Source organism: Salvelinus namaycush, chromosome 25 (genome assembly GCF_016432855.1).
Source record: "Salvelinus namaycush isolate Seneca chromosome 25, SaNama_1.0, whole genome shotgun sequence".
Classification (NCBI taxonomy): domain Eukaryota; kingdom Metazoa; phylum Chordata; class Actinopteri; order Salmoniformes; family Salmonidae; genus Salvelinus; species Salvelinus namaycush.
In genome coordinates this window covers 12,156,813-12,184,442 of record NC_052331.1, presented here as the reverse complement: position 1 = coordinate 12,184,442, position 27,630 = coordinate 12,156,813, and the positions used below count along the sequence as shown (strand labels likewise).

At 44.3% G+C, this 27,630-nt stretch overlaps 1 protein-coding gene across 6 annotated transcripts in view; it reads left to right on the top strand.

Moving 5' to 3' along the window:
- The window catches only part of LOC120020255 (E3 ubiquitin-protein ligase mib1), a 90,409-nt gene that overhangs the window by 13,148 nt on the left and 49,631 nt on the right, over positions 1-27,630 (top strand). For all 6 annotated transcript variants that reach the window (XM_038963800.1, XM_038963799.1, XM_038963802.1 and 3 more), the window contains 9 exons: positions 8,919-9,023; positions 10,796-10,862; positions 11,358-11,562; positions 11,764-11,950; positions 14,844-14,988; positions 15,214-15,347; positions 16,211-16,318; positions 16,541-16,738; positions 17,308-17,459. In XM_038963800.1, the coding sequence (XP_038819728.1) occupies positions 8,919-9,023; positions 10,796-10,862; positions 11,358-11,562; positions 11,764-11,950; positions 14,844-14,988; positions 15,214-15,347; positions 16,211-16,318; positions 16,541-16,738; positions 17,308-17,459 (1,301 nt within the window). The remainder of the gene's footprint in view (positions 1-8,918; positions 9,024-10,795; positions 10,863-11,357; positions 11,563-11,763; positions 11,951-14,843; positions 14,989-15,213; positions 15,348-16,210; positions 16,319-16,540; positions 16,739-17,307; positions 17,460-27,630) is intronic.

The window sequence follows — 27,630 nt, the reverse complement described above, 5'->3', positions numbered from 1 at the left end:
TGGCGGGTGTTCATTTTAGGCCCTGGTCTGGTGAGATGGCTTCAGCCACTTGTTAAGTGAAGGAAAGTTAGCGGGTGCACATTGCATTGTTTGGATACAATCATTTTTTAGGAATAACGTGCTACGGTAACATACTTTTGAAGTGATTTGTTTGACAATGATGAAAACATGACTGGTTGTGTTCATGCCATGTTAAAAGTAGGGTTTTGGGTGATGCAACAAACAATGGACGCTATGCAAGAATTTTATAAAATCCATTTTTACTAAATGTCAATATTGTGGTCATCAAAGTATAATAAATCCTTTGAAAACAACATGAATATGGCAGTTGTTACCCATGTCTAAAAATTGCAAAAGTGTAAATTATGACATTTACGAGATATGAACCTGAAATGTAAAGCAAGTGCCGTGCTAAGAACGTTCTACTCTGTGGGGAAGCCCTTCTTGTGAAACCTGCGAAATCAGTGTGTTCATATTTGCTTTTGGTGGAAGGTATTCATTCCTCAACCTACCAGAGTAAGATTGATGTGACATTGTTATGCTTATGTAACCGATGTGAAATGGCTAGCTAGTTAGCGGTGGTGCGCGCCAATAGTGTTTCATTGGTGACGTCACTAGCTCTGAGACCTTGAAGTAGTTATTCCCCTTGCTCTGCAAGGGCTGCGGATTTTGTGGCGCGATGGGTAACAATGCTTCGTGGGTGTCAGTTGTTGATGTGTGCAGAGGGTCCCTGGTTCGAGCCCAGGTAGGGGCGAAGAGAGGGACGGAAGCTAAACTGTTACACTTAGAAGTATTGGAAAGTCTTGAGGTTCTTTCACGGTCGTTGGACATCCTTGGACTGAAGTATAAGGTGAAATGTTGTATTTTTTATCAGAGACACAATAAATGTAGCAGGTTGCAAAGCAGAGCTTCGTAGCTACGTTTTGATGTATGGGTTGTCAGGGACGGGTCCAAATTCACGTCCACCACCCCGATTTCCATGACTAGTGTAAGTTGCTAGCTGTGTGGGAGTGCTGGACGCCGTTCGTGGAGGCAATTGTTGCGAGGCAGCGCTGTGCAGCATTGGCTGTTTTGTACCAGCAACAAATGTTTTAATTGATCGTTTTATTCTTTCAAATGGAAACTACCAGTATTATGTGGCTGCAGCACTACAATCGATTTAAAACCGTAGCTAAATACCAGTGAATTCGAAAATGTGTTCCATCTATTTTGCTGTGCTGCTGGCTAGCAGGCAGCCCACTGACTCTACTGAGCCTAGGCTAATTATTTACTTGAAACAATGCAGTTAACTCATCACCACCAAAAATAACATTACAATGTAACCCATCTCAGGTGTAGGCCTACCTTAAAAGTAAGCGATGTTATTAGCCTTTGTGACAGTACATACTTGGTGAATAGTGTGTCAGGCTCTGTGTGTGTCAGGCTCTGTGTGTGTCAGGCTCTGTGTGTGTCAGGCTCTGTGTGTGTCAGGCTCTGTGTGTGTCAGGCTCTGTGTGTGTCAGGCTCTGTGTGTGTCAGGCTCTGTGTGTGTCAGGCTCTGTGTGTGTCAGGCTCTGTGTGTGTCAGGCTCTGTGTGTGTCAGGCTCTGTGTGTGTCAGGCTCTGTGTGTGTCAGGCTCTGTGTGTGTCAGGCTCTGTGTGTGTCAGGCTCTGTGTGTGTCAGGCTCTGTGTGTGTCAGGCTCTGTGTGTGTCAGGCTCTGTGTGTGTCAGGCTCTGTGTGTGTCAGGCTCTGTGTGTGTCAGGCTCTGTGTGTGTCAGGCTCTGTGTGTGTCAGGCTCTGTGTGTGTCAGGCTCTGTGTGTGTCAGGCTCTGTGTGTGTCAGGCTCTGTGTGTGTCAGGCTCTGTGTGTGTCAGGCTCTGTGTGTGTCAGGCTCTGTGTGTGTCAGGCTCTGTGTGTGTCAGGCTCTGTGTGTGTCAGGCTCTGTGTGTGTCAGGCTCTGTGTGTGTCAGGCTCTGTGTGTGTCAGGCTCTGTGTGTGTCAGGCTCTGTGTGTGTCAGGCTCTGTGTGTGTCAGGCTCTGTGTGTGTCAGGCTCTGTGTGTGTCAGGCTCTGTGTGTGTCAGGCTCTGTGTGTGTCAGGCTCTGTGTGTGTCAGGCTCTGTGTGTGTCAGGCTCTGTGTGTGTCAGGCTCTGTGTGTGTCAGGCTCTGTGTGTGTCAGGCTCTGTGTGTGTCAGGCTCTGTGTGTGTCAGGCTCTGTGTGTTGTCAGGCTCTGTGTGTGTCAGGCTCTGTGTGTGTCAGGCTCTGTGTGTGTCAGGCTCTGTGTGTGTCAGGCTCTGTGTGTGTCAGGCTCTGTGTGTGTCAGGCTCTGTGTGTGTCAGGCTCTGTGTGTGTCAGGCTCTGTGTGTGTCAGGCTCTGTGTGTGTCAGGCTCTGTGTTGTGTCAGGCTCTGTGTGTGTCAGGCTCTGTGTGTGTCAGGCTCTGTGTGTGTCAGGCTCTGTGTGTGTCAGGCTCTGTGTGTGTCAGGCTCTGTGTGTGTCAGGCTCTGTGTGTGTCAGGCTCTGTGTGTGTCAGGCTCTGTGTGTGTCAGGCTCTGTGTGTGTCAGGCTCCGTGCGTGAATGCGGGGATGGGCGTACTATTTAGCTCTAGGCCTAGTAAGTTGGGCTGCTGAATCCAACAGCTGTGTGTGCACGCGCATGGGCAGCATCTTACTCCTCAGTGTAGACTTTCAGTTCGGCATAAAACATCAATATATGTCAACGACGTGACTACCTGACATTAAATGAACGGGTTTAACATGCTGTATTGTTAATTCCGTACAGACTAATTAGCATATTTAGTATGTATCTCATTTGCATAACATCGTATAAAAAGTAATTTTCGAATTTCATAAAGTTTCAAATTGTTACAAACTCTGTTTTGCATAAAGCTTTATGATTTGTTAATAGTACCACCCTACCTTTAAATTATTGGGCTTAAGTTCCTATAATTATGTATTCCATACAGACTAATTTGCATACTATTGCATATTTTCATAAAATACAACATTATTTGAATCGTCTCTGTGTTCTACATCAGCCCTGAAAATGTCATAACAATATGACCAAAATGAAATTAAGAATCTAGACAGGGTTTGGTGCCTTTTTTGACAAAGTAACTTTTTCTTTTCTCTCTCCAATTACTTGAGTAAGATATCTCAGTAATGTTAAGTCCTATCCTCTTGAAATAGTCTTCTGTGTTCCTGAGAAGCTGCTCTGTAACATGGAATAGAAAGTATAACACCAGAACCAAAGTTTCATTTTGACCCGTAACACCCTATTAAAATGTAGTACATGTAGCCTAATTTTACAGTTAAATTAGGCTACAAGTCTTAAAAACACACAAAAAAATAGAAGGTCCATTGGCAAGAGAACTTGCTCCCCTATGGAAATCAAATGCCCGTCCAACTGATTTGTTCTGTCGCTGGACCCTGCTCCGGTCTAGACCCTAGTTGTATTCAATATAAGATTCCCCACAGTCAATTTTAAAGGGTTCATTTTGCTGTGTTATTTAATGGTATAATTTGTTTTGCAATGATGTAAGCAATATGCTCAGGCAACTCCAGCCTCCACACATCTAACTGCTATTACATGTCCCCCAGCCTAGCAGCAGATATACTGTTAGTTTAGAATGAATATTATTTACCCCACAAAGTGAGAAATAGAACTTGGGCCTGAATAAGAAAATAATTCATCTTTAAGTATATACGGTGTAAGTCGGCAGTTTACATACACTTCGGTTGGAGTCATTTAAAATGTGTTTTTCATCCACTCCACACATTCCTTAACAAACTATAGATTTGCAAGTCGGTTAGGAGATCTACTTTGTGCATGACACAAGTAATTTTTCCAACAATTGTTCAAACAAATGTATTTCACTTATAATTCATTGTTTCACAATTCCAGTGGGTCAGAAGTTTACATACACTAAGTTGACTGTGCCTTTAACCTCTCTGGGATATGTGGGACGCTAGCGTCCCGCATGGCCAACATCCAGTGAAAATGCAGAGTGCCAAATTCAAATAAGATTACTATAAAAATTTGAAATAATCACACATGCAATACACCAAATTAAAGCTACACTTGTTGTGAATCCAGCCAACGTGTCAGATTTCATAAAGGCTTTACGACGAAAGCACACCAAATTATTATGTTAGGTCAGTACATAGCCACAGAAAAACACAGCCATTTTTCCAGCCAAAGACAGGAGTCACAAAATGCATAAATAGAGAATTAATCACTAACCTTTGATGATCTTCATCAGATGACACTCATAGGACTTCATGTTACACAATACATGTATGTTTTGTTCGATAACTTTCATATTTATATCCAAAAATCTCAGTTTACATTGGCGCGTTACGTTCAGTAATGTTTTGCTTCCAAAACATCCAGTGATTTTGCAGAGAGCCACATCAATTTACAGAAATACTCATTATAAATGTTGATGAAAATACATGTGTTATGCATGGACCTTTAGATAAACCTCTCCTTAATGCAACCGCTGTGTCAGATTTCAAAAAAGCTTTACCGAAAAAGCACACCATGCAATAATAGTACAGTGCTCAGAGCCCAAACAAGCCAAAGAGATCCACCATGTTGTGGAGTCAACAAAGTCAGAAATAGCATTATAAATATTCACTTACCTTTGATGATCTTCATTAGAATGCACTCCCAGGAATCCCAGTTCCACAATAAATGTTTGATTTGTTCGATAAAGTCCATAATTTATGTCCAAACACCTCCTTTTGTTCACGCGATTAGTACACAATCCAAACTGACGACGCGCTGGCAGGTCCAGGTGAAAGTTCAGACAAAGTCATGTTACAGTTCGTAGAAACATGTCAAACTAAGTATAGAATCAATCTTTAGGATGTTTTTATCATAAATCTTCAATAATGTTCCAACCGGAGAATTCCTTTGTCTTCAGAAATGCAATGGAACGCAAGCTGCCTCTCATGTGAATGCGTGTGACCAGCTCGTGGCACTCTGCCAGACCTCTGACTCAATCCCCTCTCATTCCCCCCTCCTTTATAATAGAAGCATCAAACAAGGTTCTAAAGACTGTTGACATCTAGTGGAAGCCTTAGGAAGTGCAATATGACCCCATTTCCACTGTATCTTGGATAGGCAAAGAGTTAAAACACTACAAACCTCAGATTTCCCACTTCTTGGTTGGATTTTTTCTCAGGTTTTTGCCTGCCATATGAGTTCTGTTATACTCAGACATCATTCAAACAGTTTTAGAAACTTCAGAGTGTTTTCAATCAAAATCTACTAATAATATGCATATCTTAGCTTCTGGGCCTGAGTAGCAGGCAGTTTACTCTGGGCACGCTTTTCATCCGAACGTGAAAATAGCGCCCCCAGCCATAAGAAGTTAACAATTCCACTGAAAATATAAAAAAGAAGGTCCATGCGTCTTCGACAGAGGTGATCAAGCTGATTCTACACCAATTTACAGAGGCCAGGTCATGAAGGAAGGCTTGCTCATTAATGTTTTTTAGCACGCGTCTAATGCATCAGGACAGCTCGTTTCACTGAGCAGCCATTACGAACCCAGGCTGTAAAATAGTGATCACTAAGGTAATTACCGAAATCACCAGACTTAACATCGAGGAGAGAGGCCTTTTCTGGGTGTTTAGAGTCTTCTTGTGGGATTGGTAATAATCTGAGAGAGATTCATGGAGTCCCATTGCTTTAGGAATTGGTCAGGTTGTTTAAGCATGTCCCAGTTTAGGTCACCTAGCTGGACAAATTCAGACTTCGTGTAAGGGGCCAGGAGAGAGCTTAGGGCATTTAGGGTACAGGCTGATGCTGATGGTGGCCGATAACACCCACCAGAGTTATTTGAAAGTTGACTGCGTAAAACCAAAAAATAGAATTGTATGGGGACAGACTTGGTGGAGACAACCGAGCACTGAAGGTGTTCATTGGTAAAGATTGCGACTTCACCACCTTTGGAAGATCTATCTTGCCGAAAAGGTTATATCTAGAAAGTTTAACATGAGTGTTCAAAACACTCTTTCTTAACCAAGTCTCAGTAATGACCAACATGTCTGGATTGGAGCTGTGAACTCACACTTTCAATTGATTGATTTTAGATTATAAACTTCTAGTGTTAACGTGCAGAAAAACCAGGCTTTTACGAGAGCAGAAATCAGTACTTTGTTGAAGCACCTTTTGCAACGATTACAACCTCGAGTCTTCTTTGATATGATGCTACCAGCTTGGCACACCTGTATTTGGGAGTTTCTCCCATTCTTCTCTGCAGATCCTCTCAAGCTCTGTCAGGTTGGATCGGGAAGCGTCGCGGCACAGCTATTTACAGGTATCTCCAGAGATCAGACCTGCCAACTGCGCAATTCTCTGTCCATGTACGCAGGTACGAGATCTGAGTTAAAAGTATGCAGAAATGAATAGGGCCTGATTTAAAAAAATAAAAAAGTATAAACTTTTTAAAACCTTTTTAATAAACAATTAATCCACTGAGTAAATCTAACATCCCGATTCTCGAGCTGCAACACACAGACATGTATGGAGTTTGTGTCAACGGACATGGAGATTAATGCATTATTATTGGACGTAGCTACCCCGTGTCTGCCCCTCCTGTTTGTTGTGATGCCGAGTTTGCCGACTGTCAGCTGTACATGTAAACATCCCTTTTAGACTCTGTTTTGTGGAAAGGTAAACACTAATTGTTTCAAGCTAACGTTAGCAAACATAAGATTGACTTTCAGTAGGCTCTAAAGTGCCAGCAGTTTACTCGCATTTGCTAGTGAAAGAATTGAAATGCAAATACGAAAAATAACTGATTGCATTTGTGCGAGTGTAATATACATTCCCATTAGTTGTCCCAGTAGTTGTATTTGTCCCAAAGCCACTCATGCCTTGTCTTGACTGTGTGCTTAGGGTTGTTGTCCTGTTGGATGGTGAACCTTCCCCCTAGTCTGAGGTCCTGATCGCTCTGGAGCAGGTTTTCAATAAGGATCTCTGTACCTTGCTCAGTTCATCTTTCTCCCAAACATGACTAGTCTCCCAGTCCCTGTCGCTGAAAAACATCCCCACAGTATAATGCTGCCACCACCATGCTTCACCTTAGGGATGGTGCCAGGTCTCCTTCAGACGTGATGCTTGACATTCAGGCCAAAGAGTTATATCTTGGTTTCATCAGACCAGAGAATCTTGTTTCTCATGGTCTGAGAGTCTTTAGGTGCCTTTTGGAAAATTCCAAGCGGTCTGTCATGTGCCTTTTACTGAGGAGTGGCTTCCGTCTTGCCCCTCTACCATAAAGGCCTGATTGGTGGAGTGCTTCAAAGATGGTAGTCCTTCCGGAATGTTATCCCATCTCCACAGAGGAACTCTGGAGCTTTGTCAGAGGTACTTGGTCACTTCCCTGACCAAGGCCCTTCTCCCCCGATTGCTCAGAATGGTCTGGCGGCCAGCTCTAGGAAGAGTCTTGGTGGTTCCAAACTTCTTCCATTTAAGAATGATGGAGCCCACTGTGTTCTTGGGGACCTTCAATGCTGCAGACATTTTTTGGTACCATTCCCCAGACCTGTGCCTCGACACAATCCTGTCTCGGAGCACTACGGACAATTCCTTCAACCTCATGGCTTGGTTTTTACTCTGACATGCACTGTCAAATGTGGGACCTTATATAGACAGTTGTGTGCCTTTCCAAATCATGTCCAATCAATTCAATTTACCACAGGTGGACTCCAATCAAGTTGTAGAAAAGTCTCAAGGATGATCAATGGAAACAGGATGCACCTGAGCTCAATTTCAAGTCTCATAGCAAAAGTTCTGAACACTTACGCGGAACCCAAACCGGCTACGCGCGTGCGCCATTGTGCAAAAATGTATTTTGTCCCTCTACGCCAAACGCGATCACGACAGGCAGGTTAAAATAACAAAACAAACTCTGAACCAATGACATTCATTTGGGGACAGGTCGAAAAGCATTAAACATGTATGGCAATTTAGCTTGTTAACTTGCACTTGCTAGCTAATTTGTCCTATTTAGCTAGCTTGCTGTTGTTGGCTAACTTGTCCTGGGATATAAACATTGAGTTTTACCTGAAATGCTCAAGGGCCTCTACTCCGACAATTAATCCACAAATAAAACGGCCAACCGAATCGTTTCTAGTCCTCTCCTCCTTCCAGGCTTTTTCATCTTTGAACTTATATGGTGATTGGCATCTACACTTTCATAGTATTACCACGACAACCGGCAAAACATTTAGTCTTTCAATCACCCACGTGGGTATAACCAATGAGGAGATGGCACGTGGGTACCTGCTTCTATAAACCATTTGAGGAGATGGGAGAGGCAGGACTTGCAGCGCGATCTGCGTCAGAAATAGGAATGACTTCTATTTTAGCCTGTGGCAACGCAGACGCTCGTTGGCGCGCAATAATTGAATAACATGGATTTCTACATTTATTTTGCGACGCTTGCGCACCGCACCCGATGTGTCCGGTCTGGTCAGCATGTTATGTCAATTTCGTATTTCAGGTTTTTTTTATACTATGTTTTCCAAAATTTCTAATAACCTGTTTTCACTCATTCATTGTGGGGTATTGAGTGTTGGTGGATGAGGAAAAAGTCAATTTAATCCATTTTAGAATAACGCAGTAACGTAGAAAAAGGAGGAAAAAGTCAAGTGGTCTGAATACTTCCCGAATGCACTGTGTATACCTACTCCATCCTTTCTACTCTTTAGGCTTTTTCTGTTTGAGGTTCCATGTTAAATGATATATTATGATATATATTTATGTGCCATTATTTGTTTATTTGCCCAAATGCACAGAATACATTTGACAACGGAAGCACAGTATGAAAACCCCAAGGCATGCCTTTAGCATGATTCTTAGATGGGAATGTCTTTGCTAGTTCCTTACTCTTTTCAGATTTCCCTCTCTCATTCTTCCTCCCCAGGTGACAGAGATCCAGGACTGGAGTGCAGCCAGCCCCCACAGTGCAGCCTACGTACTTTGGGACAACGGGGCCAAGAACCTCTACAGAGTGGGCTTCGAGGGGATGGTGAGTAAAGCACCACACACTCACTCACAAAAGATCAGCTGTCAGTTGGTCTTTGTGTTTGACCACAGAGCCTGGGGTCTTTCTTGTGCTGCCAAGCCTTTGTGGTGGAGAGCCAGCCAGGGCCCCATTGTGGCAGGCAGCTGGAAGGAGAGAGGGGATCTACATGAGAAAGGCAATCTGTTCCCTTCTTTCTTTGAGGAAGAGAGCAAACATGGAGGTCAGCTTCAGTGAAGGAGGAGGGGTCCCACACGAGCCACAAATGACAGGCAGCGTGCTGATTGGTGCGGAACACTCCTGCTTTTTATGAACACAGCCAATCAGAGCGCTGGGTTGCGTAACAGATTTGTCTTTTGTTATTCTAATAGTTCTGGTAGGTTTGAGGGGTTAGGGTATACGGCATCTGATTGAATAAAGCAAGGGTTCTTAAGCTTTTTCATTCTGGGACCCAAATTATAAATTCTATGTTTTCCTGAGATTGAAGCTCATGAAAACATGCACCCTTTTAGGTATTTGGTTGGGAGCCCCCCCACCTTGCAGGCAGAACATTTTAGTGCCCTCCCAATCCCCTTGACGGCGGAGCGAAATGTACGTTTTTTCCCCCCAGCAATTTTTTCCTAAATAATAAAATCAATGTGAGCCCCCTGGAGGTTAGGGCACCTGGGCACGTGCCCTGCAAGCCCGGCTAATTGAGTGACTCTCAGTGACTGACATAACAAAATAAAACATTTCAAACAATAAAACATTTTCAACATTTCAAACTTGCACCTTGTGTATTCTACTATTCTAAGTTTCAACAGTAAGCTGAAAGAGACTGAGGTCCTAAAAAAAAAGAAAAAACATTATTTAATTTTTTTACTCTGACTGGGTCTCAACCCAGAATTTAAGAAAGGCTGCACTAAAGCACGGATTATATATGCTGCTCCCCCCCAAAAAAATAGATATGATTTGATGTCCTGGTCATTGGTCAACCTTGCTGTTTGTGTTTAAATGATCTGTTACTTTAACACTTTTTGTAACACGCTTTGACGTTATTGGTAGTAAGACTGAAAAAGAGCACTGTTGACAAGGTCAAAGAAACTGCATTTTGGTGCGCACAATCAATGTATTTTCACTTGACAAAGTAGTTTCTTTCAAATAGCATCAAAAAGCCACAGTCTGGTTTCTTGGCTTCACACATTGACCAAAGACTGCATTTCCTCAACGTGCTTACCTTACCCTTATCTTTTTACACATTTGTTTTGTGCAAAAGGTCATCAAAAAGAGTCATGTTGGTTGATATCACACATCTATGAACATGGCTAGCATCCCAAATGGCACCCTATTCCCTTATAGTGCACTAACTTAGACCAAAAGTGGTGCACTATATAGGGACTAGGAGGGACTAGGGTGCTATTTAGGATAGAACTGTTAGTGAACCCTGCTGTGTTCCTTCATCTCTGGATAGATGTCTGCACTGCCTTGTAATCAGCACGGCTGCCCTCTAACTATGTCACAGTAGATGCACATCCACATTTGAGTCATCACAAATGACATGATGCAGTGGCTTCTTTGCCCTGCCGAGCCAGAGCTTTGTAATGTAATGTTTCCATATCCTTCAGAGCCCTGAGGGTAATGCTGTTGTTGCCACGCTACCCTGCAGTAACTTTAACAGAATGTCGCTGCAGTATTAAGGCAGTGTGATTTTACTCTTGTCGCATTTTTCTGCTGCAGTTCTAATAGATTGAATCAAGTCGATAATTAGCTGACACTTTGTTCCCCCGTCTCCTTTTCAGTCGGATTTGAAATGTGTCCAGGATGCCAAAGGAGGCTCTTTCTACAGAGACCACTGCCCTGTTCTAGGTGAGTACTGTATTAGTAATCCGTTGCACTACACCTACCGTCAATATTGCACCAATTTCTCCCCAGCACAGTGTTCTGCAGTGGAGTCCAAGGGCATCAGGAGCACATCCATGCCAGGCTGCAGTTACTGGTATAGTCCACTAGGTGGCAGCACCACACAGATACAGACAGGACCAGGCTGCATGGAGACAGCCTGGGTGCAGTCACAGGTCACACTGGCACAGCATTCCCACAATCCCAGCTCCTTGGCTGGGAAAATTATTCTCTTCTCTCAGAATTTTCTGTCCAGGGATACCTGGGTTATGTTAGGCACCGATGCAGCACTGCAGAAACCAAATGAAATAATCACACAAGGCTCTCCAGGATCTGATTTGTCCACCTTATTTCATCTTAATGAGACTAGCCTAGATAGATAAAGGTTACATAGCGTAAGGAATGTACCCCCCCCCCCCCTTACTGTAACCAGTATGTATTCCCCTTGCACTCTCTCCACAGGCGAACAGAATGGCAACAGAAACCCAGGCGGTCTGCAGATTGGAGACCTGGTCAACATCGACCTGGACCTGGAGATAGTCCAGTCCCTGCAGCACGGCCACGGAGGCTGGACAGACGGCATGTTCGAGACCCTCACCACCACCGGTACCGTGTGTGGAATTGACGAGGACCACGACATTGTGGTGCAGTACCCCAGCGGGAACAGGTGAGCTCTACCAGTTCATGATTCAGACCAGTGCACAAGTATAGGGGTGTCAGGTCAATCCAGTCATAACACAAGCAGCATCCTCTGTGTCATAACAAGAGTATGACATGGACTTGAAACGTATTTGGCCTAATGAAAAATATTTACGACACTAATTTCCATGTCACATCTGACATAAAGCGTTACCAACGTGTGTTACAGGTGGACGTTCAACCCTGCGGTGCTGACCAAAGCCAACGTGGTGCGTAGTGGGGAAGGTGTTGCGGCGGGGGCAGAGGGCGGCAGCTCCCAGTTCCTGGTGGGAGACCTGGTCCAGATCTGCTACGACATCGACCGCATTAAACTGCTGCAGAGAGGACACGGGGAGTGGGCCGAGGCAATGCTGCCTGTAAGACAGACACACTCACACACCCTTAAACCTCACAACTGGAGGGCCTATGCCATGGTGCCTGTAACAGACAAACACCTGTAAAACCCTTAAACTGACATCTTGTGTTTTCTGACTAGGATTTTGTATAAGCAACTAAAACCAGAACTCGCACCATCAGTGGTCAAAAGGAAGTGTTTCCTTCGTCAGCATAAAGGCATTTTTCTTTCTTCTCACCTCCCACGTAACAATGACAGTATCGCTGGGGTGTAACGTTATGTGATGACTATGGCAGAAACTAGGCTATTGTGATTTTAGCCTAAAAGTCTGTAAACTGGCATAATCGTGGATAGTCATTGCTTCATCTCATCAAACTGTATGTTACATCACACTACAATCGTCCAACACTCCACTAAAACCAACACCCTCGGCAGCTAACGAGCTTTAAAACCCAGTGATAGGTACTTACTTTGATCACTACCCACTGATAGTGCTGCTCTCTGCCTGCCTGCTACAGCCCCCTATAGACGGGTTAGCCGTCACAAAAACGATGCACGCTCTTCAAAGGGGCAGAAGGCTGTGTGTTATGGTTCTGGATGGGCAGAGAGCTAGCAACAATGACAAGAAACGACTATGTGGGGAATCGTAAGTAGCTCGTTGGATCTTGTTCTTGATTACCATGTTTTGTCTGTCACTCCAATGCTAATATGGCAAACATTTGCTTGCTAGCTAACCAACCACTGTAACGATGTATTTGAGAGACAAGCGCTCATTGTGCAACTTTATGTTTTCAGTAAACATTGGAGACAAAATATAGTTGACAAGTTGTCAACAATCTAAGCCAACCCCGTTTGTTTTGCCCCATAGTTGCGCACGCAATCGTGTTGTTCCGAATATAACTATTATTTTGTTCTGTTCCAATTTTCCGACCAGCAAAATAAAGTTCTGAACCGGTTCAAACCCCAAAAAGTACTGGTTGATATTGTTCCTTTTGATACACCTGAAATCGTTTTCTTTTTTCCTTTTGCTCAACATTAAATGACTTCACCAATCAAGTGCAATAGTTGTTCACATGCATTAAACAGACAAGTGTAGGACGACTGAAATGTTGCGTGTGGGGAGAGAGCAAGAGAGGGTGGAGGAGAGGAGGCTTGGCTTGAAGCGCAGTGCATCTTATGTGATTTACATTATCTGAATTAGGCCCACAGAATTACACCAACGGAGAGGCGGCTTCTATGGAGGAACTTTGAATGTCTTTGAACTTCCGAGAGTTGGCTTAACGTTGGACCAGCATTTGCTAACAAGCTTGTGTGTGCGGAGCGGCACCATAATTAAAATATAAACATTTCACAAATCCCATGTGAAACGTGATATCTATAGTATCCTCAACTGTCATTGAAAAAGTGAATCCGTTCTTCTCGAATAAAAAAAATCTGTCTCCATAATTTCTGAATCACGCATAACGTCAGTGGGCTACAGTAGCCTATACTTTGGAAAGGGAGGGGCAGGTAGCCTACACGTGTACACACTGGCATATATTTTAAACTGGCAGGCTGACACTGGAATTAGTTTTTGAGTGACATTGAGAACTTTGCATAGGTACTTTGTTAAGTTTTTTTGTTGGACTGAAAAACAAATGCCCAGAACCTAAAAGAACAAGTTGTTTTTCTACTCAATTGTCAGGTGTTGGTGATCACTTCTTGTTTTTAGCCGGTGTGGTCGTCAGCTGCAATAGCCCATCCGTGACCACGACCGACGAGTTCCGAGATGACGTTCTCCACACCACTGTTGTATTGCGCTGTTATTTGACTCTTTGTGGGTCGCCTATTAGCTTGCATGACTCTTGCCATTCTCCTTCGACCTCTTATCAACGAGATATTTTGGCCCACAGGACTGCTGCTGACAGGCTGTTTTTTTTGTCTGTCGCACCATTCTCGGTAAACCGTAGACACTGTCTGAAAAGACCAGGAGGCCGGCCGTTTCTGAGATACTGGAACCGGCGCACCTGGCACCGGCGATCATACCATGCTCAAAGTTGCTACGTCACTCGTTTTGCACATCCTAACTTTCAATTGAACTGTAACTAAATGCCTCGATGGCCGTCTGCCTGCTATATATAGCATGCCACGGCCACGGGACTCACCATCTGTGGGTGCGAACCATTTTCGTGAACGGGTTGGTGTACTTAATAAACTGGCCACCGAGTGCATATTGCAACGTAGTGTTTGTCTGTTTTAATATTGACATTAGCATACTATGTAGAAAGAATGCATGCCCGACACACTGCGTTTATCTAGTATGCTGAAGACTGTGGATATTGGAACGAACCGGCGAGACAGCCAGCAAATGCCTTTCATTACTCAACTTGTACGGCGTTTCAGTGGAACTATTTTCTGGTGTGTGTCCCTTGACGGACATCAACAAGGTCCCAGGTAATTGGCTATATAGATGAGAAATAAGTGTGGCGTTCGCTCAGCCGTTCAACTGCCCTTCCCTTTGAATGAATAATCAGAACAGTGCTTTTAGTCATCTGTGATTATTCTTTCCTGTCATGTTTTTGGAAAGGAAGGGCCAAGTCTTTCTTCCTGAAAGAGGAAAGAAGGGTTTTGTAGAATTGTGAGAGTTGTGAGTTGTGTGACATTTTTTGGGGGGGGATTTTGCTTTTGTTTTCTATATCTTTGTTATGTCTTAGATCATTTACCCTCCCTGTGTTAGACACCAGAATGCTTAAAGGAGTTTCAGAATTCACTTCAATACTCTTCAGTACTTATTTATGAGAAAGCTCCTTCATCGCAGCACTGGTTTGTCTTCAAAGACAAACTAACAATGTATCTCTAACAATACGATGTGTTTATGCTCTTTTGTGATTGTAATGAAACGCTGTAGCAATGTAATAATGTATTGTTTCCGTCAGACCCTGGGCAAGGTGGGCCGCGTGCAGCAGATCTACTCAGACAGCGACCTGAAGGTGGAGGTGTGCGGAACGTCATGGACCTACAACCCTGCTGCCGTCACCAAAGTGGCCCCCGCTGGCTCCGCTGTCACCAATGCATCCGGAGGTAGGCAGGACACACACACAGTCAGAACAGACACATAGTGGATGTGCGTGCACACAGAGATACACAGACCATAAACAAATATTTTTTCCGTGTCTGCTTCTAGCCCGTTTATAAGTGGGCATGCACGTACACTGACCACTCGTACACACCGCACACATTCTTCACTCCTTGGATCTAGAGGATGAACTTAGAATGTTTTTTCTCCATCTGTGTGTGTGTGTGTAGAGCGTCTGTCTCAGCTGCTGAAGAAGCTGTTTGAGACCCAAGAGTCTGGTGACATCAACGAGGAGCTGGTCAAAGCAGCAGCCAATGGCGACCTGGCCAAGGTGGAGGACATCCTCAAGAGACCTGACGTGGACGTAAGTGATCCCTGCATTCAACACAGCTTCAGGGTTTAATTTGGTCCCCTTTTTTTCTCCTTAAGATCTATTCATTGCAAATTGAGATTGCAAAATAATGCTATAAAGAAAGACATTTCTCCAGGGCACAGGTAAACATTCTGATGTGCCTTCTATACAGCACCATTTACTGCAGTCAGTCACAGCCATTTACTTCACACCTCATCTTAAAAACATTCCGCTCCAGCCCAGTGCAAGCATCCAGGTCATTGGCGTGCACTGCAGTGCTTGCTTCGTTCACCGTCTCGACATGGTGAACATACGCCATGTTATGGTCTAGGGCCAATTTTACACCTTACTAGGACAACTCTGGAGCCTAGTTATACGCTATAGTTGGGGCACAGAGTTTTTCCTTGTCAGGGGGCAGTCAGGAAAAACTCCTGTCCCTTTTTGTGATGCGTCCTTACATCAACCAGGCCAACAACCTTCCCCTAAGGAGAGCTGTCTGCACTCTCCTATTTCCTATTGCCTTTCGAGAGCTGCTTAGAGTAGATCATCTTAGCGTTCTGCAGCGTTCTGCAGCAGTCTCAGCGGCTGTGTGTGTCAGTGCTGTGAGGGCTGGCCAGGTGCCCTGGTGCCTTTCAGTGAAATTATTGCTTAAAGCTCGGTGAGCTGTGCCAAGCGATCTGCCCGCCAGGACAAGACACGTTCTGTGACTCCCAAAGGAGCCTGCATTAATATTTATTCCCCAAGTATTGCAGTACCGCAGTTGGCAATGAAATACACACCCATATTTGTCTTTTGTTTGCAAGTGACGAGGCAGTGCACTGGATAAACTCAAAATACAAAAACGCACAAACAGTGTTATATTGTGTGTTTTGTAGGTGAACGGGCAGTGTGCTGGACACACAGCCATGCAGGCGGCCAGTCAGAACGGACACGTGGACGTCCTCAAGCTGCTGCTGAAACACAACGTGGACCTGGAGGCCGAGGTTTGTACATCCAACTATAGTCCCCTCTCAATACTCATATATTTAAACTCTCCTCAATAACAAAATGAACAGAGAAACCACTTTTAGAGAAACCAAAACCAATCTACCTATACAGGTCTCGCGTCGTACTCTAAAAAGCTAACCTGGTCAGTCATAGTTAGACAGTGATGTAAACAGTGGAGACATCGGGTCAGTGTGTCAGTCTGTGTATATTCCTCCCAGGACAAGGATGGAGACCGGGCGGTGCACCACGCGTCCTTCGGGGACGAGGGCTCTGTGATCGAGGTGCTGCAGAGAGGCGGGGCCGACCTGAACGCCAGGAACAAGCGCAGACAGACCCCCCTGCACATCGCTGTCAACAAGGGCCATCTGCAGGTGGTCAAGACCCTGCTGGACTTTGGCTGCCACCCCAGCCTCCAGGTAACCGCTCAGAACACACACACACACACACACACACACACACACACACACACACACACACACACACACACACACACACACACACACACACACACACACAGATGAGTGAGTACATGTATACGTGAGTAGACAGTGTTTTGAGTCTTCAGCTGTAAACCGTGTACTCAGAAGTGAATCTCATGCTGGTGTAGTGGTGGCAGGTATGTTTTCATTGATTTTGATTCACCCATAAATTGTACTTCTTGTTTTCTTTTGGTCTGTGATATTTTATGCTTGACCCTAAGATGATAAATGCTCTGTAGGGCATTGGATATTTCAACGCAAATTGTCCCCGATTTTTAGGAGTGAGTCAGTCTGGCTGTCGCTTCAGTGAATGTACAAACATTCAGGAGATGGGAGTTTGCAGATACCTGCTTTGGAGCGCTGTCATGTATCCAACCTCTAACCAAATATTTGAGTGGATCTCGCTGTACTCAAGGGTTTAGTTGAACTCTATATGGGTTTTGTTAGTGATAATGGGTGTGGTGCAGGTGGTCAAAGTGACGTTGGTATAATGTCGCCCCCTACAGGACTCAGAGGGAGACACCCCCCTACATGATGCCATCAGTAAGAAGAGGGATGACATGCTGTCTGTGCTGCTGGAGGCGGGTGCAGATGTCACCATCACCAACAACAACGGTTTCAACGCCCTGCACCACGCTGCCCTCCGAGGGAACCCCAGGTACGACCCTGATACTTACCTGGCCCTAACCGCCAAACCAGGGCTGGTTTGATGAAAAAAGTCCATGTGGAAATCTGCCTTTGGCTTCACAGGAAACCAAGTGAATGGGAGGCCCTGGCGTCTTTACAGTTGAGTTTGTGGCTTGCCAAGTTGAAGTGTTTCGAACAAGTTTTACTTTTATTGGTTGCAAATGAACAAATTGAATGGTACTGCTAGAAAATGGCTTATGACCACACTGAACCGCAAATGACTTTTTGAGGTTGATGTGTTTGTTTCTGACTGTTAGACTAGGCAAGTCTACGGCCTCTGTCAGTAGCCTCCTCGTCCTTGGCCACGTCTATTTCTAGCTCCACCTGGTTGCTTCTGCTCCACTCTGTAGCTATGGGCTATTCTCATGCATGAGACACACATTAAGGCAGGTAGCTAAGAGAGACTACAATATACCGGTCAGCTTGAGAATCCTGGGGTTTTGGACATAAACATGTTCTCTCTAGACTGGTGGAGAGTGCGCACACACACACACTAGCCGCTGCCCTTGTGGCTTGGCTGTAGGTCTGGCTCGTGGTGTCTGGTCAGGGCTAGCTAGGGGACATTATCATTCCCCTTAGCTGACACACATTCCATTGGCACGAGGACAGAGGGAATTGGGGTCAGAGGGCTCTGGCGCACCTGCTATTTCAGCCCTGCCTGACATAGTCTGGTATGGTGCAGTCCACTGGGAGTGGCACAGACAGCAGTAGCACACTGGAATACAGTGAGCCCCTCTGAGTCCTCCTATGGCACTGCCTGCCACTGATAGATAGCCAGTTAAAACAATCTGGATTGCAATCGGCGTTCCTCGCTGTGCCGGCCTGCCTATTACTGTACAAGCCTTGTGGCCTTAGTCAGGCGCATTAAAGTCATTTGTCATAATGTGGTGATTTAACTAGTTAATGGCATCAAAAGATGGGGGACAAATGTTTCCGCTTTTCTTCTTTTTTCCCGTTTCATATGAATCCTGAACTCTGAGTGTGTTTCAGTCCAGGCAACTGGACTGAGAGGACTCCCATTGTACTGTACATTAATGCTCTGCACACTGCATTCCCTCCAGGGCCTAAGATTGACTTTTTTGTTGTTGTTATTGCCATAATAACATAAACAACACCCCAAAAAAACATGATCATGCTTTGTATTATTTCTAAAACCAGTAATGTGGTAAATAGCAACATTTTCAGTTCTTTAACCAACATTTTATCAGATGAGAAAATGTTCAGCTGCCCCTTAAAGAGCAGTTACTGTGGTAACGGGGCCACTTGAGTTGTGTGTGATTTTGGATCTGACTAGTAGTAGACGGCGACTCTTTGCTTTCAATTGAAGCAGCAGATTCAAACCAACATCGAAAAGCAACCGAGCTTGTGAACAAAACAATGTAGTAGCCAAGAAACACGAGGACCAAGTCTCACTTCTTTGACTTTAGAGTAAATTAGACCAACTGTTATGCCTGTGCGCAGTGCCTCCAAAAATGAATCTATCAGCATTGAGAAGCAGGAGGGAGGCGGTGTCAAACTAGCTAGTACACAGCAGGCTGGGGTGACACCTTGTGCTAACTAGCAAGCTAGTTGGGGCGGTTCATGAAGGAACCAATGGGATGCTCGAGGGGGGGGGCAGATGCAGGAACTCCCACATGCAAGAACGCCCCGAATTGCAGGCTGTAGTTGCACGCTATTGTCAGCACTTTGTGCGTAAAGCTCCCCAGCCAGGTATTGTTGCTGTGTGAGGTGGGATACAGGATTCGTATTTCTTTGTGCGATTAGCAGCTATGAAACAAAATGGCAGATTTTAGCACCTGCTCATACTTGACTTTTGACTGTTATTTGCAAATGTGAATGTAATGCTCGCGCTGTAGAGCCCTGCAAATTGACCACCCGCCTACGTGGCTGGTGAAATAGACATTCCTACCCGCCAATATCTTAATCTACTCGCATTTGGCGGGTGTTCATTTTATACCCTGATTCCCTCCAGTGTGTAACAGTGGGAGTTGTCAGTCTTATATCAACCGTACAGTAAAGGTGAGAAGTGCTGGAGTCAGTATTTGTTACAGGTCAGGGCACATGTTGTCGTGACGTGCTGCCTTGCTTTCCACCCAACCTCTGTCCCCCTCGCCTTCAGAGAAACCAAGATGTGTATGTCGTTTACTTTGATTTCACACTCAAGCTCCTCCACAATATTGCAGAGAGAGAGAAAAATGGCCGTCTGGACTCGAGCACATCTTAAACCCCTTGGAAAGGACGTCTCCCTTGGTTGAAATGAATGTATTTTTTTTAGCAGTGCTTTAGTGCAGTGGCGTTTGAGTCCTGATGGAGTGCTTGGGTCTGGGAGTAGGTTTTGACTGCAGTAGTAGTGTCGTGTTCTTCAAAAGCACCCTAGGTGGTTGTCAGAAAGACAGAGTTTAGTGGCTGTCAGTGGCGATGCCAAACCCTTGAAAATAGGTCGGGAAATGAAATCCTTTACCTCTAAATATTTGTCGGGTGGTGTTTGTTCAGTTGAAATGATTATTGTTCAGTGGTACATGACTCAAGCTTCTGTTCAGGCTATTTATGTTCAGTTATGGATGAATACTTCCTGCCACGGGAGGTTCTTGTATTGATTGTACTTATAATCCAAGTTGCATGTCTTGTGCATCATCTGGGACCAGAGAAACAAATCTGACAATCCCTCCATGTACACTAAATAGGCCACCCATCAGCCATATGTTCAAACATCAGACAGTAATGGCGGGCAGCCAATGTGCGTGTGTGGTAGTGCCCTCCAGGTGTGGGTAAATGTTATTGAGGATGAAGGGGGGGGGGGGGACACAGGAGGAGTTGAGGTGACAGAGGAGTCTGGCATCTGACAGTGTGTGTGGAGTGGATTGTGGAGTGGAGGCCCAAACGCGGAGACAAATTAACTCTACCAGCAGGGACGCCTGCTAATGCGGGAGCTGAACTATATATCACCGCTGTCATTACTCACACATACCGCGTCACGTTTTGTATGTGCTTGTCTGAGAGATGGAAAGGGGGAGAGAGGGAGGAAGACGGATGAATAGAGAGGGAGAGAGATTGAAAGCAGATTGAAATGGTCGTGTTTTCATATAAAGCAAAAGGTTCTGTGAGTCAGTTATTGTGTCTTTTACAATTAGTGTGTAATTTAGGCTACTTGGTAAATAGGAGGAGTTGAGGTGACACCTTTTTAAATTGGGTATGGAGGGTTAAGCTTGCATGTGCGTGTGTATGTACTGTGTGAGTGTGTTGTGTATGTCTACGTGTGTGTGTGTGTGTTTTTACTGCTGCTTCTGCCCCTGACGGGGGGGGACTGGTTCCTCTCAGCAGCTCTGGCTCTGTCTGGCTGCAAGGCTGGAAGGTGCTAGCTTCTACAGCACTGTAAACAATATGATTAATAGCCCGTGAGTCATAAACGGTACGGGGCTCCAAACAGAGCAGGCCCTGCAGTGGCAGACCAGACCGCTCCGCCACCTTTTAACATGCCTCTCACCCTTTTTTAATACAGCTCTCAACATCCCCTTTACAGTCTGGGATCTGGGAATCTGTTAAATGGTCAAGTAGACGGGACACTTTTTTCCCCTTCAAGTTGCATAATGTAGCTTTAACGCACCAACAAACGGATAGGACACCCCGTATAGTACTAATTACCTGACCTGCTGGGTTACCAGGCGCACGCACCGGTTCACTCTGCCAGAACTAATGGAGACTAGAGAGAGGAGATCGCTTCTGCTGTTGGTCGTTGTAACGGGTCATAATTACATCAAAAATATATTTTACAGATGCCTGTAGTGAAGACTGCTGTGAAATGGTTGTGTTGGATGTTTGTTTGGTTTCTGGGATCGTTGCTGCTGCTGCAGTGCAGACATTTCTGGAATGACAATGAGGGTTTTACCACCTGAAGTAGGTACTTTGAGATTAGCTTATCTGACTGGGAGAGAATTGGGATTGAGACTGTTATGCTATTATTACCAGGCTAGGTTCACCTCCAGGGCTGTTTTTTTTATCAAATGGGGGCTTAGGTGGTGCGTGTGGTCGGCCTGTCGGCGCGCCAAACTTTAGAACATTTTATAGGCCCCTGTCTTGGCAGTGTTAGATTAAGTTAGCATTTTTGAGACAATTTCCTGCAATTCAAAGCAATTCTCCATGGAGCTGAGACATTTTTGCTGTTTTTAAAGCTAATTTACTGCAATTCTACATTAGAGCTGAGCGAGAATGTTGCTGTTTTAAAACTAGTTTCCTGCAATTATAATGCTGCGTTCTTTTGCTCAAACATAATAACAAAATGAATACTGCCTACATAAAGCCAACGAATAATAAATTGCAGCCTGCAGGTAGAAAATATCCTGATTATTTTTTTTATTTTTTTTAAATCCTATAGAACACATTGGCTACATAAGTCCTGTCTACAATGAACTTGAAACATTGTATCAACTATTAAGTTGAGTCCAGACCTGAAGCTTGTGCTAGCAAACTTGCAACATTGTACAAAATATTCTGGGCCTTCACTTACCCTGCAGTGAGCATTTGCGTCAAGGATAAGAAGCAGTGCTTGATTTGGGCAGGAGCTCACCGGAGCCGAGTACCGGCACCTCAAATGTTCTACTGCTTGAGCTCCTGTTCCTCTTATAGAATACGAGCTCAAAAGTATTGTGGAGCTCCTGCACCTAAATATAAACAGTACCAGCATCCAAAATGAGTATCGGAACCTATTTCAGTCCAAGTCGAGCACTGATAAGAAGTTATCAGGTTGGCCTATTTTATGACCTTTCTACTGGATCAGAGCATGACATTTCTTCGCTTTCACGCTGAGTGGTTATTGAAAGGAAGAGGCCTACTTCTATGTGTACGCGTCCTTACTCAACATTGACAGGAGCACTCCAAACAAAAGACAATGACTAAATTGAATGAAATTAACCAAAACTTGTTTCTCACAAGTATAGCATAGGTTGGGCGCTCTGCAAACAATGTGTCCACTCAGGCAATGAGAACGGGAAGACTGGAATAATAATATTGAATGCATTTAAATAATTACCGTAACCAAAGCAACAAACATTGTAGATTAGAAATGATAGGAATTAACAGTAAATGTACTACAGGTGATATATGTAATGGGGAATTGATATACACTAACAGTCAAACACAAACAATTCACACAATGAAGTTATGAAACAATGAATGTGCACAAATTGGCGGAAGAGAGCGCATTCTGGAGAGAGAAGGGCATTGTGCATCTGGGTGCATGGTCAATCCGACTTCTGCATTGACCATGCAGCATTTACGGTGATATGGCCTCAGCAGATGTCAAGGTCATTCATACTTCTTGCACTTCACGGAGCAGTGCAGAGCTACCGTCAACCAATCATGTCAATGCGAAGCTATACAGAGCCTTCCGCGTTGTTACAAAATTTGGGAGGCACATGGCGATGCGGTAAGAAGCTCGATTTTGCATCTGCATGTCTCTGGAGGCTCCGCAATTGCGTCACACCCTCCATTTGGAGCCTCCGGCAATATTTTAGGATAAAAAATAAATTGGCTGTTAGTCTAGGCTTCCGCGATGGATTAGTTCACTACTCATTCCAGGGTTTTTCTTTATTTTTACTATTTTCTACATTGTAGAATAATAGTGAAGACATCAAAACTATGAAATAACACATATGGAATCATGTAGTAACCAAAAAAGTGTTAAACAAATCAAAATATATTTTGTATTTGAGATTCTTCAAAGTAGCCACCCTTCGCCTTGATGACAGCTTTGCACACTCTTGGCAATTTCTCAACCAGCTTCATGAGGTAGTCACCTGGAATGCATTTCAAGTAACAGGTGTGCCTTGTTAAAAGTTCATTTATGGAACTTCTTTCCTTAAATGCGTTTGAGCCAATCAGTTGTGTTGTGACAAGGTAGGAGTGGTATACAGAGGATAGCTCTATTTGGTAAAAGACCATATTATGCCAAGAACAGCTCAAATAAGCAAAGAGAAATGACAGTCCATTACTTGAAGACATGAAGGTCAGTCAATCCGGAACATTTCAAGAACTTTAAAAGTTTCTTCATGTGCAGTCACAAAAACCATCAAGCATGATGATGAAACTGCCTCTCATGAGGACTGCCACAGGAAAGGATGACCCAGAGTTACGTCTGCTGCAGAGGATAAGTTCATTAGAGCTACCAGCCTCAGAAATGGCAGACCAAATACATGCTTCACAGTTCAAGTAACAGACACATCTCAACATGAACTGTTCAGAGGAGACTGCGTGAATCAGGCCTTCATGGTCGAATTGCTGCAAAGAAACCACTACTAAAGGACACCGATAAGAAGAAGAGACTTGCTTGGGCCAAGAAACACGGACAATTGACATTAGACTGGTGGAAATCTGTCCTTTGGTCTGATGAGTCCAAATTTGAGATTTTTGGTTCTAACGGCTGTTTCTTTGTGAGATGTAGAGTAGGTGAATTGTAGAGTAGGGTGAACCTAACCCCCTGGAAGAGCAGGAGACGCACCACTCTATAGTCTCTATCAAATGGATCTCAATTCATCAGACATCAAGGCCCATATCTCAGTTGTCATTGTTTTGCATTGAAGATCTCTGCATATGTGGTTCCCACCGTGAAGCATGGAGGAGGAGGTGTGGGGGTGCTTTGCTGGTGACGCTGTCAGGGATTTTATTTAGAATTCAAGGCACACTTAACCAGCATGGCTACCATATCATTCTGCAGCGATACGCCATCCCATCTGGTTTGCGCTTAGTGGGACTTTCATTTGTTTTTCAACAGGACAATGACCCAACACACCTCCAGGCTGTGCAAGGGCTATTTGACCAAGAAGGGCAGTGATGGAGTGCTGCATCAGATTACCTGGCCTCCACAATCACCCGACCTCAACCCAATTGAGATTGTTTGGGATGAGTTGGACTGCAGAGTGAAGGAAGAGCAGCCAACAAGTGCTCAGCATATGTGGAAACTCCAAGAATGTTGGAAATGCATTCCAGGTGAAGCTGGTTGAGAATGCCAATGTCCAAAGTTTAAAGGCAAAGGGTGGCTACTTTGAAGAATCTCAAATTTAAAATACATATTTTGATATGTTTAACACTTTTTTTTGTTGCTGCATAATTCCATATGTGTTATTTCACGGTTACAATGTAGAAAATAGTAAAAACAAAGACCCTGGAATGAGTAAGTGTGTCTAAACTTTTGATTAGTACTGTATGTTTTAGTCGAGCAGTAACAAATACAATCTCGGTCGACCAACAGCCTAACGACCAAACAGTCGACTAATTGGGGTCAGCCCTAAAACATATATAGGTCCATTATCTTTTCTACGTACTTTATATCCGTTTTAGTCATTTAACTTTACACTGAATGTCTTTTTCCGTCTCTAAAATGTATTAACTTAACAATGGATTTAGGCAACCCGAAAAACACTTAGGCAGGCCGCGCAAGGATTACAATGGCAGAAAAACCCTGACTTGAAGTTGTGCAAGGCTACTCGTAGTTCAAGGATAAAGTATAACGTTTTTCTGTAAACGGTGGTCTCGGACCGTGACATGCATAAGATGATCAGAGTCATGGAGATGACCAGGTGCCCTTCAATCTTGATGACGGTGGTCTTTAACCACTGATATGTGTTGATAAACTCTTATGATGAACACTATGATTATTGCTTTAGACTGACAATGCAAAATATATCAACTTGGAACTGCGCTGGCAATCTAGCACTTTTTTTAACTGCGTCCATTTTATTTAATGATCTCAAGAATGGCGTGCTCATGCTGGAGTTTTATGTCTGTTTTTATGTGGTGAAGCCAAAGACAACATTTCTAATTCTAACTTTCAATTCAATACATCTTTATTGTTCTTGAGCAGCTGCAGCTGAAAACCTTTTCTTAATTTTTTTATACAAGCTAATCAAACATTTTAGGCTACTTTGTGGTTATAATAGTATAATGGCACAGTTGCAATAACCACTCAATTACAAGTGCAACCCTTCAGGTTCTTCATAGGCTTGTATTTTGTTTTGTTAACACCCATGTCCCTTTTTTAGATCACTATTTCAACCAGATGTTGGCCCATTTCAGTCACTTATATCCATGGGTTTAGGGAGTGTGATGTCACAGCTAGGTCAGGTCAGATTGACATTAAACACGAAAGCCAAGTGTGATGCAATTCTGTATGTGAGAGACCGAGTAACGGAAAGAGGCAGAAAGGTGGTGTTGGGGGGGTGCAGAGGAATGGTTTGATCTGCCTGCATGTACTGCGGCTGTGTGTGTGTCAGTCTGCGAGGCGTCTGCTCCTTATGATTTGTGCGTTTAGCTCCCGTCCTCTGGAGCATCTGGCTCTTATCTCCCCTCTTCTCGCTCACACACACACAAAGGAGGCTTCTCCAAGGAGGTGGTCCGGAGCTGGTCTACTATTCCCCACTCCCCTTCGCTCTCTATAAAATGTTCCCTTAGATCTGCACTTTCAAACCGTTTAATGTGGCCCCACTGTGCTGCGTTGGCTTGCCTCCCCACGTCTCAACACCAATTGTATGTTAATAAATCATCCTGTGGTAGTCAGTTGGAGGAGCTAGTTCTGGCGTGGCCCCTGGGCTGCTGCTGCGTTCTTTACACAGCCATGTGAGTTAACTCAGCGCGGAATGCTGTACATTTCTGAAGCGCACTGCGTACAGGTAACTGCTAAAATACAGGAAACACCTAAATAAAGTGTCTTAATAGGGCGTTGGGCCAACCCGAGCCGGCATAAATTCTACATGTGTCTGGAACTCTATTGGAGCAATGCGACACAATTCTTCCACGAGAAAGGTCATAGTTTGGAGTTTTGTAAATAGTGGTGGAAAGCACCGTCTCAGGCTCCGTTCCAGCATTTCCTGTAAGTGTTCAATTGTGTTGAGATTTGGTGACTAAGACGGCCATGGCTTAGGGTTTACATTGTTTTCATGCTCATCAAACCATTCAGTGACCACCTGTGCCCTGTTGATGGGAGTATTGCCATCCTATGGGGGCATAGCCATATTAGGCAAAATAATGCCCTGCCCAGGATTTTTATAGATGGATGATGGGATGTTAATTGTTTTATCCACTCAGGAACCACACCTGTGTGGAAGCACCTGCTTTCAATCTACTTTTTATACCCCTCAAGTGTTTCCATTGTTTTTGCAGTTACCTGTACGTCCCCTGCTATTTTTTCAAAAACAGCCGTTGAGTTGCGTATCTGGTTGGAATGCCAGTTTTGTATATGCGTTGTACGGTCGAGTCGAAGAGTAAGGGACGCTACAGCGGTTTGTTGCATCTCTGTTGGCTTCTTTTTATTAGTCAAGATAGAAGAAAGGCAGACAGATTCAGCAATGAAACATGACACTTGATCAATAATCACTTAGTGAAGATGAGAGCCGTCTAAGTCGAGGCATCTGGCTACACCTGATCATTGACACTATCATCCAGTCAGTCAGAACATTGAAGAGAGAGGAGCTCCGGTAGGACGGTATGTAGTCATCAAAGCATAGCTACAGCTGGTTGAAGGGGACCAAATCCATTCAAGAGGTGATTTGGTTCCTTTTTACCAGCTTTAGCAAAGCATTAGGTGTTCACTGGGTCAAGGACTGGAGTGTAGGCATCCCAGATGGAACAAGCTGGAAACATGAATATACAGTTTAATACAGTACAGGGAAATGTGTAGTGTACTAATACTGCAATTAGGACATCAGCCATCAAGTATTATGTCTGTCCGCTCCATTAACTAAAATCGCTACTCTACCCCACCCCCTCTTCCCCACGCCACAGCCATATCTCCCTCACGCTCTGCTCTGCCCTCCCAGCCAGTCTATTTATCCTTGTTACCATGTTTTAAGTTGCCAAACCAACCTCTATCTGAGAGAGGGAGGAAAAATGGTTCCCTAAGAAAAGGATAATAATCTGTCGCGGTGCACTTGAGTCAAATGTCCCGGAGTCATGTAGCAATTACAGCCTGTGACGGATGGGACCTGCTGCGTGTCTGTGTGCGCACGCCAGGTCACTGAAACCGAGGCCGACACCCATACCTCCGCAGTCAGCCTCACACACTCCTAATGCAGCGCTCAAGGGGCCATTACTTTGGCCCAGTCATTCATATCCATCGTAGACTGATTTTAAAATAGTATGTATTTAAATGATGA